Below are 12,312 nucleotides of genomic sequence, written 5' to 3' on the forward strand. Positions count from 1 at the left end.
TTCAAAAATCGTCTCTCGCATGACTCGAGTTCACCAGAGCTTTGTGTTCTGCCACCGTTGCCCTTTACCACTGTGACGCACAGCGACGCACGCTAATGCGTCAGAAGCTGATCAAACATCTATTCGAGCCAACATTCAACATGTTCCAAGCGATATTTTTTTTTCCTTTCGCTACATGCGCTGGCTGCGATAGGGTTACAAAATATCGTTTTTTGCTAATACAAAGAAATGAAGGAACACATAAGAAACAGTAGCCACAGAAAAATAAAATACGAGCAATTATCCTTCAATCTCTGTCTCGCCAAAGAAATAAATTTTATTGGAGAAAATAATGTGCCGTCCGGTTGGCGATGGTGATCCGACGAGGAATTACAAACTTCCCCTTTGTGCCCACATTATCGCGTCTCTCCTGTCTTGAATACTGCAGGTTTTTGTTAAGCTTATATTTCTGCTGACTGGTGTTCGAAGGACTCTGCGTGAAATGATTTGGTTTAGTTTGAAAGGACCTAACATAAGTGCAGTAGTGCAAGCGAACCGTGACTTGGGCACATTTTAGGTTCGATGAATGTAACAAAGAAGTTAGACAGCAGATCAAGTGAGCCATAGGCTTGTTTTAATGTACCCATAGTTATTTTTTGCGCTTATACTGACGGCCGGCCTCAAAATTTCCAAACACACATTCAGTTCTGAATAAAAGTAAGAAAACACAGGAAGCCCACCCTTTGACTTACTGGGCGTGTGGTAGTTGGTAGATTGACTTGCGGCGGTTATTGTCTAGCGACTTCAATGAGTAGGGTACAGGTTGCCTGGAACAGCCAATTTGCATTATGTTTGCGAGGCGGCACTGTCATAGCCCAATCTACTTGGTTTATGTTTGGTTGCCTTATTTCGTCACTGCGTTAGTTTTCCGTGGCGGTACACATATTGATAGTTTACTTACATGTTAGTACTATTCATCTTTGTTTTCAAAATTTTCAAACTGGTATGACAATACAGCAGTCACATAAAAGTTAAGAAAGAAAAATCCTCTAAAAATTGCCAAAAAATCATTAGCTTAAAAAATAAAGGCAAGTCGATTGCGATGTCCGAGACATCTAAAAAACATAATAAAAAGTGCTTCACCGAGCAAAAGTCGTAGTTAGTGGACATCCTTGCGAAGTTTACGTCGTACTTTAACGGTGACCCTAATACTCTGCCTAAACACTGTCAGCCCACCCACTGGCTTACACGCTGTTAGGGAGATCTGTTTTAATATTGCCAGACCGAGCATTACGACAACAAAAATCAACTGAACTTTCTTCGGCCTTCTGCATTACAAATAACATTTACTGCACCATGGCAGACGGGGAATCAACTGTACAATATCTGTGAAAATTTAACCCAGCTTGTTTTCTCTGAATCCTTTGAGTTGGATGTCATATTTATGGGGCTCCCGAATTTAAAGCACACTCAAGCTTTGGTCAAACCCAGATAATGTAGGCTGGAATATTTCTGTGTTCAGGTTAATATTGTAGCGACAAGACGTTGCACGGGTGGATTACAATTAGTTTATTGAGGCGAACTTGTGCCCACAACGTAAAACACCGACCGTTCCGAACGTCTTCCCACGAGCGTCTCCTCCAAAACTAGCCCCGCCGCACGAGCGCGCATTCCACGTGGCTTCGTGGAACAGCGCCACGAGAGCGTGCTCCCAGTGACGTAGAGGCTCATTGTGGGAAAGCTTTCTTCGCGGCATTGCTCCCCTCGTTAGCAGCATCGCCCCGATGCTGTGGTACAAATAAGGTGAGGAAATTAAGCCAGAAAGAAATAGAAACACAAAGGAAAAAAAATACGAGCAAAGCACGAAATGTAAACCCAAAGAAGAAAAAAAAATGAAGCTAGTCTAAAAAGATAGCACATCAGTGTCCTGTGCAATAAAGTCTTGAGTGAATCTACCGCGCATAGTATGGCTTCATGCGCACAACATGCACGACTTCTTTGCCGGGTGATCGTCCGCGAGCTGTGGAGCGAGAACCGCGAGGTACAAGTTCCTAGGTAACGTCACTGATTCGGCGGGTCACTTCATAAGGGCCAAAATACCGCCGGAGAAGTTTTTCTGAGAGTCCACGGCGGCGGATTGGCGTCCAGACCCACACGAGGTCTCCTGGCATGTACCTTGTAGCTCGGTGGCGGAGATTATACTGTCGCGCGTCTCTTTCCTGCTGGCGCAGAATGCGATGCCTGGCCAGCTGTCGTGCCTCCTCAGCCCGTTGGATAAACTCTTCAGCTCCGTTGTCACCTGAGTCGCCATCATAGAGGGGGAGCATGGCATCGAGTGTTGTCGTTGCTTGACGTCCGTAGACCAGTTGGAAGGGTGTCCTCCGCGTCGCCTCTTGCACAGCCGTATTGTATGCGAATGTTACATATGGCAGAATTTCGTCCCATGATTTGTGCTCCACGTCGACGTACATGGATAACATGTCAGCCAATGTTCTGTTCAGACGTTCCGTAAGCCCGTTGGTTTGTGGGTGATATGCGGTGGCCTTCCGATGGTGGCTCCCCGTCAGCCTGAGGACGTCTTTCATTAAATCGGCGGTGAAAGCTGTTCCCCTGTCTGTAATAATAAATCCGGGTGCGCCGTGGCGTAAAACAATCTCGTGCACAAAAAACTTTGCCACTTCTGCTGCTGTTCCTCGAGGAAGAGCTTTGGTCTCGGCGTACCGTGTCAAATAGTCCGTTGCTACTACTATCCACTTGTTACCAGAGAGAGACATCGGAAATGGTCCGAGCAGGTCCATTCCAACCTGGTAGAACGGCGTTTGTGGTGGTTCCAGCGGATGAAGTAGTCCGGCGGGCTTCAATGGCGGTGTTTTGCGCCGCTGGCAATCGTGACAGGTCTTCACGTAGTGTTGCACTGTGGGAAGAAGCCTCGGCCAGTAGTATTTTTGGTGAATTCTCGCATACGTCCGGCTAACACCTAAGTGACCCGCTGTTGGCTCATCGTGGCAGGCCTGTAAGATTTCTTCGCGAAGTACTGAGGGTACGACAAGAAGGAAGGCCTCTTTGCTGCTGTCATGGTTCTTTTTGTATAGCACGTTTTCGCGGAGGCAGTAGGATGACAATCCTCGAGCGAAAGCGCGCGGTACGTCAGTGCGTTTTCCTTGAAGGTATTTGATGAGTGGGCCTAGTTCCGGGTCCTCACATTGTAAGTCGGCCATTTGGGATGAGTCTATTGCCCCAAAAAGTGTTAATTCTTCATCGTAATCATAGGACTCTGCAGGTATCGGTGCTCGTGACAAGCAGTCAGCGTCGCTGTGCTTCCTTCCAGATTTATATACAACTGTTATGTCGTATTCCTGAAGTCGAAGGCTCCACCGAGCCAATCTACCCGAGGGGTCTTTGAGGTTGGCGAGCCAGCACAGGGAGTGATGATCGCTGACTGCTTTAAAAGGCCTGCCGTAAAGGTAGGGCCTAAATTTGGTGATCGCCCAGACGACGGCCAAGCATTCCTTCTCCGTGGTGGAATAGTTTGCTTCGGCTTTTGAAAGGGTGCGACTCGCATACGCTACGACTCGTTCGGCGCCCTGTTGCGACTGAACAAGTACAGCTCCGAGGCCAACATTGCTAGCATCAGTGTGAATCTCCATGTCAGCGGTTTCGTCGAAATGTGCGAGCACTGGAGCTTCCTGCAGCCGTCTCCGTAGTTCCTCAAAGGAGCACTCTTGCTCACTTGCCCATACAAATGGCACGTCTTCCCTTGTAAGCCGTGTAAGAGGTTCAGCGATCCTCGAGAAACCTTCGACGAACCGTCTGTAGTACGCGCATAGGCCTAGGAAGCGTCGTACAGCCTTCTTATCGGTAGGTCTGGGGAACGAAGATACCGCGGACGTTTTGTCAGGGTCTGGGCGGATACCTTGTTGGCTGACTATGTGGCCGAGGAATTTAAGCTCTTCGAAACCTAGATGACATTTTTCGGGCTTTATAGTGAGATCTGCAGATCGGATTGCTTGTAATACGCCTTTTAGTCGTGTGAGATGTTCTTCAAACGTGGCCGAGAACACCACCACGTCATCTAGGTAAACTAAACACGTTTGCCACTTCAATCCGGCGAGGACAGTGTCCATCATCCGTTGGAACGTTGCAGGGGCAGAACACAAGCCGAAGGGGAGAACTTTGAATTCATACAAGCCATCAGGTGTCACGAAGGCCGTTTTCTCCCGGTCCCGCTCATCGACTTCTATCTGTCAATATCCTGATTTGAGGTCCAATGATGAGAAGAATTTTGCATTCCGCAAGCGGTCTAGTGTGTCATCAATTCGAGGTAAATGGTAAACGTCTCGTTTTGTCACACTATTCAGTTTACGGTAGTCCACACAGAAACGCAATGTGTTGTCCTTCTTTCTTACCAGGACTACGGGTGAAGCCCACGGGCTTTTCGATGGCTGGATGACGTCATCCATTAGCATTTCCCGTACTTGTTGGTTGATTGCCTCCCTTTCTTTTGGTGATACTCTGTATGGATGCTGGCGGGTTGGTCTCGCAGCCTCGTCGGTAATGATGCGGTGCTTCGCCACGGATGTGCGGCGCACACGGGATGATGATGCGAAACACTCAGAAAACTCTCTCACAAGTTCCAGTAACAGCTCCTTCTGCGCGGAGTTCAAGTTGGGGTTGACTTCTACTGGTGGCAGCAGCGCACCTCCGACCAGGTGATCTGAGTCTGTTTCTTCCAGCATACCAATATTCGTTACTTCAGCAACATCCTCAATGAAAGCTATGGTCGTGCCTTTTGCGACATGTTGACACTCTGTGCCGAAGTTTGTCAGCAGCACTGTTGTGTATCCATTTTGTAGCTTGACGAGCCCCCTTGCAATGCAAATGCCCCTGTCAAGCAAGAGACCGACGTTTCCTTCCGCAATTCCTTCGTAGTCCTGAAAAGCTTCGTTCTTGACAGGAATAAGCATACTGGTTCGAGGAGGCAGCGTTATGTTGTCGTCGATGACGCGCAAGGCAGTGTCCCGTCGGTCGTCGATATCCTTAGCTACCGCTCTCTGCGTCGAGAAGCTTACACTGGGTTTCTGTAAATCGATGACAGCACCATTCTCTTGTAGAAAGTCCATGCCGAGGATTAAGTCCTTCGAGCATACGGGAAGCACGATGAAATGTCCGACGTATGTGAAGCCTCTAATTTTAACGCGTGCTGTGCACCTTCCGGACGGAGTAATCAGGTGGCCGCCAGCGGTGCGAACCGGTGGTCCTGTCCACTGCGTTAGTACCTTTTTCAGGGTAGTAGCCAATGACTTGCTCATAACTGAACGATCCGCTCCGGTGTCCACCAATGCGACTATTTCTTGCTCGTTGTCAACCTGCACAGGTATATCGGAACAAACCACAGCGTCGCCGGTTGGTCGTCGTCGTTTCATTGGAGGGTCTTCAGCGCTTCGATGGTCAGCGGCCCCACCTCCCGAGGTCGCTGCTCTTAGTTTTCCCGGACGGAAGGGCTCGGAGAACGGCGCCGCGAAGATTGTGACGGGCTTGGACTCGAATAGCGGCGTCGCATCGGTGACGGTGATCGGTTGTCGCACCGTCGCTGCGGAAACCCATTTCGACGTTCGGCCAGGTAGCTTTCGATTTCGGCGGGGCGCTCACCGTACCTCGGGCGCGGGGCGTGTGGAGGAAATCCACGAAGACCAAGTCGTCGGTAGGGACAAGCTCTGTATATGTGGCTTGCCTCGCCGCAATGGAAACATAGAGGTCGCTGATCCGGCGTGCGCCACTCGTCGCTCTTGCGAGGCCGCCGTGCATCGTCAACAGTCAGCATGGTGCGGGGTCGGAGGCCCAGTGTCGTTTGCGGTGTTGCGGCGGCAAGTGTTGGGGCAACGTAGCGATCCGACTCCCTCAGGGCTGCCGCATATGAGGCAACCTGGGTCTGTTGTTGCGGGACCCCGTACGGCTCCTGCGGCACACCATACTGCCTTTGTGGGGCTTCATACGTCTCGGGCGCTCCAACAGCTTGCCTGACTTCGCGGCGTATAGCCTCCGCAAGGGGCATGGAGGTTTGAAGCTGCTGGACTCCGTGCAGCTTTTGGAGTTCCTCTCGAATGATCGACCTGACCAACTCCCGGAGGCCGCCGTTTCCTTGCTCCACTGAAGGGGCGTCGCTCGACATAAAAGTGATGTCCCGGCTGTACTGCCTCGCTCTTTGGAGTAGGGCCCTTTCAATTGCTGTGGCCTCAGACAGAAATGCGCTGATAGACTGCGGAGGATTGCGCACTAATCCAGCAAATACATCCTGCTTTACACCTCGCATAAGGTGTCTCAACTTCTTTTCCTCAGACATAGCCGGGTCTGCGCGCCGGAAGAGGCGAGCCATGTCTTCTACGTACATGGTGACGCTTTCATTTGGCCGTTGGTTTCTAGCTTGAAGCGCCGACTCAGCTTTTTCCCGACGATCCGTGCAGGCGTACGTGGCCAAAAACCGGCGGCGAAACTCGTTCCACGGCGTCAACGTGGCCTCGTGGTTTTCAAACCACGTGCGAGCTGACTCTTCTAAGGCATAGTACACGTTATGCAGCTTGTGTTGCTCGTTCCATCCATTAAAGTTCGCAACGCGTTCGAATTGGTCGAGCCAATCTTCTCCGTCCTCGAAAGAGTCCCCATAGAAAACTTTTGGTGTGCGGGGCTGGTGTACCACGAAGTAGGAAGGTGCCGTACCGGTACCGGAGGTCACAGTGCTGGCGTCCCGCGTGGCCATCCTTGGTCTGCTGGTCATAGGCTGGAATTCTACCGGTAACCCTCGCAGTCGCCGGCTGGTTCGTTCGTGGACGGGTGTCAACTCCGTGGCTGAGCTTGTCGCCGGGCCTACACAGGGGGGGTGGATGTAGAGCGCAATAGATCGTACCCCGCACCTCCACCAGTTTTGTAGCGACAAGACGTTGCACGGGTGGATTACAATTAGTTTATTGAGGCGAACTTGTGCCCACAACGTAAAACACCGACCGTTCCGAACGTCTTCCCACGAGCGTCTCCTCCAAAACTAGCCCCGCCGCACGAGCGCGCATTCCACGTGGCTTCGTGGAACAGCGCCACGAGAGCGTGCTCCCAGTGACGTAGAGGCTCATTGTGGGAAAGCTTTCTTCGCGGCAATATTTAGGCTTTTTTACGAGTCCTTATATAGCGTGCTTCAGATAATGGTTATATAACAAGTCTTTGCAGCAGAATTTACAAACACTTTTGTTTCGAGGCGTACGCGAGAGTTTTCGCATGACTCAAGAAGTACAAAAACAACCCATTTGTAGTTTTCCTAGATGCAGCGGAATACAGTCACCACGAGGCCTTCGTCGCAATCGCAGTTCGCAATGATATCAAATCCAGCACCATTGATTCATTTGCAGTCCGGACTTCCATCCCAGAACCGGCAGAAGAGGCGGCGATTGTGCTGGCCCTTTCACTCAACCCTACCCCCGCAACAATCGTTACAGATTCTAAAACCCTCTCCACAATTTTGTTGCTCAGAAGGCCTCCTCAATGCCCTGTACAACTGATCTGGACCCCTTGTATTTCGGGCTAGAGGGAAACGCGGCAACAAAGGACCTAGCCCGAGGACTTGGCATCCACGCTTGGCCGGGCCTGTATTGCTACCATGGAGCCAGGTCCCCGCGGGACCGTCTGATCGCTTACCACGACATCACCACCTATTACCTGCTCTCCCACAGGACCTACGCTCGGGCAGCAAATTATCTCGCATTAGAATAAATTCACATCTAGTGCCGACTCCAGATGGGATTCTTCCCTAATCAGGCCATAATGACGCATATCCACCAAAGCCTTTACCCAGCTTTGGCGTGCCCCTTATGTGGCGCCCATGCAACCTGCCCACATCATCTGGCAATGCCCCCTGGACCTTATTCCCCCAAATGCGTTCTGAGGAAAGGTGGGAGGCCTCGCTTCGTAGCCCTGATCCGGACGTACGGTGCGCCTAGTCAAAAGGCCGTAAGGGGCCGTTGAAAGGCACCGGCCCTCGCTCAGCACAAGCTTGCCCACCTACCTCAAGGAGAAGACATGCTGGTGGGGTGGACGTTGAGCACAAACCCGCCCCCAACATAAGGACTTCAATTCTGCTTGGTCACTCCTTCAGTCAATAAAGTGTTTTCTCTCACTCTCTCTCTTGGAACGTCTTTCCTAATTATTTATGGTTAAGAAAATATGCTTTCTGCATTCAATTATATTAGAAATAGCATAAATGCTCTTGCTGGCGTAGAAACATATTTTACATCATTGGCCAATGTGTCTCGCAACAAGGAAGGCGGTTTGAGATGAAGGGCCGATAGAATTATAGAGAATAACAAAGTTTTAGGTTGTTTGTTGAGGCGTACATGTATACCCCTTTCAAGAACCTTGGAGACCAAACAAACCGTATTGGTTACCGGATTGTTAAAAGGACTTTCAAATTGATGAATTTAGATAATAAATATACCAACCTTATTCACGTGGAATGTTACATGTGTATATTTTGTATCTGAACGTAGATTATTATTTTCATGCGGCAATAATTGTGACGCAATTTGTTTATGCTGTATGTCTGTGGTTAGTTAGAAATGTAATAGCCATACCAAAAAAATATACTTACTGTCGAAGGTAAAAACAAGAAAAACAAAACAATGATTATCGTATACATATAAAATACCACCGAAATAAGCTTTGCAAATATGGAAAAACAAAACACTCTTATACAGAACTAATCTCACAGCAAAAGAAAAATCATAAGTTGCTTTGGTAAACCAAAAAATGCCTAAAAGGCATAGATAAAGACATATGTCTTTTCTGCAAAGACACGATTGTTAGATTGAAAAATGAGAGGAAAAGAATGAAAGCGAGAGACAAAGCATTTAATATACAAGCGCGGTTAGCCTAGCCATTTCGCTTATCTTGCTACGAGATATGAAGAAAAAAAAACGCGAGGGTTCGCCTGAGAATAGAACATATAAATATCTTGAATACATAAATATATTTGAAAAATACATACATCAGTAAACAAAAAAATAAATAACTGAGGTGATCGCATCAAGATTTGAGCACATGCACGGAGCTGGGTAGTCAGGTTAATCACAAAACTCGGTCGAATCCGCAAGAACATCAACGGAGATTCGGTAGCCCGTATACCTTAGCGGCGGTCCTACCAATGGCCAAAAACTGCCCTCAGTTCAAGACGTGCGTGGTGTGGCATACACAAAAATGTTATTACAGTCTGCCTTCGCACTTTGAAGTTTTGATAATTGTAGACGATATGTTTAATATTTTCTGCTACATGGCAGGTTGAGCAGAGTGGTGAAGAGCACTGCTGAATTGTGAAGAGGAAACACCGTGTGTATGCTACATTAAGAAGTAGGCGGTGCCGTGCAGCTTCCTCAAGCTTGCTAAGCCCAGGAAGCATCTCAAGACTGAATTTAGGGTGAATTAGAAGCAGAATTGTGTATTGATCTGTTTCTGTTCCCTGGGTAATGCAGAAGTTTTAAGGCAATCAACGATGCGAGGGTTACCGCAGGCTTTGTTGTAAAAAGAAATGAGCAGTCGTGAACAGGAGGCTGTCTGCCGGTGAGACTGCATTAGCAGCTGCAACATTTCTGACGACCCCACAGTGAGTAGGAAGTCATTTCTGTTCGACGCTGTGCCTTTTTTTGTTGCCTGGACGTGCAGATAATGAATTTCCCAAGTCATCTGATCTTTCCTCGGTAGTGTTGCGATGGGAGCTAGATCGGATCGGGATTCCGTGAAGAGAGCCCGTCTAGTCAGTGCCTGCTTTAGATGTAGTGAAATGGACCCCGCAGACAAGATAGCTTGGTAGTCATTGTTTTTCCTTGTGGCTAAATTGGACGCAAATGGTGGTTCGCGATGAGGGAGTCCAGATCCCAATCGTCGAAGATGTGCCCGTCATTGGTCCACCAGTGAAAACATACGTATGAACTTTATACTTAGGTATTAATTAGTCCCAAGGCACAGCATTTCAAACTAGTGCTGGTATGTGCACATTTAGTAAAAAGACGGGCAGAGTTGTTGTGATTTTTAAAAGAGAGAAAATCCAGGATATGAGAAAAAGGTGCTGCAGCAATACAATATAAAGGGAGGACCTTATGCGCCCTGGACACATAAACGGCTGCCAGTGGATGCCCACATTGTGTCGTTACATTGCGGTGTTGCATTCGACATAGCCCCACTGCCTGCAGAACAGGAAACAAAAGACGTCTCCTTTTTGGTATGGCCCTCAGGGTAGACCTGGTCTTTGCAACCTCACGACAGATTCGTAGCCTTCTGGCCTGTCGGCCCTGTAGCCGTCTACAGTACCGTTTTGGTAGTGGGGTCAGTTCTGAGTGGCTGTAGTGAAGGGAGCCTTGGAAGAGAGCGTTATATTGTGTTAAAAGACTGATGATGCATGATCCAACAGCGCTGTTGAACTGCATACAAATATTGCGCACAAAATATGTAAGCTCCTCTCTTTCAAATTGGTGACGTCCATGTGAGATGGCTGTCAAAAGTGACATCAAGGAATTGTCGTGATCGACGTACGGAACTGTTATGCCAGCGACCCTAAATGGTGCATGATACACCCCGCATCGTGCAAGCCATTGGGGCCAACATAGCGGGTGATATCTCAGGGCCACATATAGCGAGAAACTTCAAAATCTGAGTTAATAGCATTCTGAATCCTCCCTCCTATCACACCTCGTTGTGTCCTGAGTAGAAAATGCATATTATATCTGCATATGTTGTGTTTTTCCGGGAGATATCTTCCGGCACCAATCACTCAAGACATATCAGCTAAGGTTCAAAATGATTGTGGTCAAGACATCACCCAGGGGGTTGTGCTGCGTTGTGTCACCATCTCCTGCGTGCATGTAGGTGGTTCTGCCTGAGATGTAATCAGAGGTCAAATTATGCATGCGTCCTGCAACACAAGCAGACCTCATCGCTCTGCAGATAGATCCATGTAGCACGCAGTCATACACCGATTTTGTCATAAAGACTGCAGTGGTGAATTAAAGTCCAGCCTTTACCTGCTTAACATGCTTTCCAAGGGCAATCAGCCTGTTGATGCTGCTCCAGCCCTTGCGGAAGCCTTACACCTGCAACGGTTATATGGCACTCTCAATGAGTTTCCAGTTCAAGCACTGCAGTACCATTTTATCAATCAGTTTACCAATGAAGCTGAGGAGCGCCTTGCCCGATATGAGTCAGTGTGTGTGGGCACCTTGCCAGGTTTTGAGATTAGTATTATTGGGTTGCGCGTCCATTAATGTTCAAAGTGGCCGGTCTCCAATGAATGGGTAAACACTGGAAGCAGCTACCACTTCGCATTACGACTTTTAAATGGCTCATAACCACGTAGCTAATGCCGTAAGATCCTCACAAGAAGCTGTCTTCACTGAGGCCGGAGCGGCTTTGAGCTTCGTCATAAAAAACGGTGTGTAATGTTAGGATGTGTTCACTGATGTCGGGAATATTGCTTCAACATTGCTTGTAGGGAGTGACCCTTGCACGTCGTAAAATTTGGCACCGCAGGTTTCTGCCATATCCAGGTCAGGTATCTTCATTCTCAAGAAAACTTGAAGGCGTGCAACTAAACTCACCGTGCACGAAGGCCACAAACTAGACTCTATAACCTAGTGAAACGCTTCCTGAGATCTATCTTCGAGCAAAAATAAATTTATGCACGTGGAAAGCTTTCGCGAATGCGTCTAAATGGGATTTCTTGTGCATCTAGCCTATCCTACATATTGGATCGCTAAGGTTTTCCGCGCGCTTCCTTCCGCCCTTATACGAATCGCCCGAAGATGTTCATATTTACCACACGAGCATCCGTATCCTCATTTTGAGCCTCCCGAATTTCTGTAGAACCGCCGTGCTTTGGTGATGCTATCAAAAGCGTCATCGTAGTAGGACTAATCTGGAAGCCGCTGTCGATGTTTACGCAGCGTTTCATTGGTAACTCTTAGCTTTATCTGAACATTGTTGCACTCATCGTGGCCCTACCAAAGTCGTTGCCGCTACCACCATTGTTGGAGGAGAGGGGAGGTAAAATCTAAAATCGTTTACACGGCTTTAGCACCTTGTGTGGGCACAGTTCCCAGAAATAAGCACAGAGCATCCACGAGACTTGAGAATGCAGAACGGACTTGTGCGGAGGTGCGTGCTCTTGACTATGGATTTTTTCAGCGCCTTTCAGTGTTGCTCGAAGGTAATTCTAGATTTCTGAGCAGCAGGAGTGGGCGTGGGAACGTGTGTTGATGCCGCGAATTTTTTGGCTGAGGAGCCGGCCTTTTTCTAGGAAGGGTCATT

The 12,312-nt window shown here is 48.5% G+C and overlaps 2 protein-coding genes across 2 annotated transcripts in view; one reads left to right on the plus strand and one right to left on the minus strand.

Moving 5' to 3' along the window:
• Nucleotides 1–2,282, plus strand: part of LOC144139913 (uncharacterized) — a 38,410-nt gene extending 36,128 nt beyond the window's left edge. The window contains exon 2 of the mRNA XM_077672139.1: nucleotides 2,211–2,282. Coding sequence (XP_077528265.1) covers nucleotides 2,211–2,282 — 72 coding nt within the window. The remainder of the gene's footprint in view (nucleotides 1–2,210) is intronic.
• A 3,058-nt stretch (nucleotides 2,283–5,340) lies between these two features.
• On the minus strand, nucleotides 5,341–7,667 carry LOC144139914 (uncharacterized). Its single transcript, XM_077672140.1, has 4 exons — nucleotides 7,660–7,667; nucleotides 5,629–6,887; nucleotides 5,441–5,569; nucleotides 5,341–5,345 (listed from the first exon to the last, which is right to left on the minus strand). The coding sequence occupies exons 1-4, from the start codon at nucleotides 7,665–7,667 to the stop codon at nucleotides 5,341–5,343; spliced, it is 1,401 nt and encodes a 466-aa protein (XP_077528266.1).
• Nucleotides 7,668–12,312: the final 4,645 nt, after the last annotated feature.

Source organism: Haemaphysalis longicornis, unplaced genomic scaffold (genome assembly GCF_048455015.1).
Source record: "Haemaphysalis longicornis isolate Haplotype H1 unplaced genomic scaffold, Haemaphysalis longicornis Haplotype H1 scaffold_5, whole genome shotgun sequence".
Lineage (NCBI taxonomy): Eukaryota > Metazoa > Arthropoda > Arachnida > Ixodida > Ixodidae > Haemaphysalis > Haemaphysalis longicornis.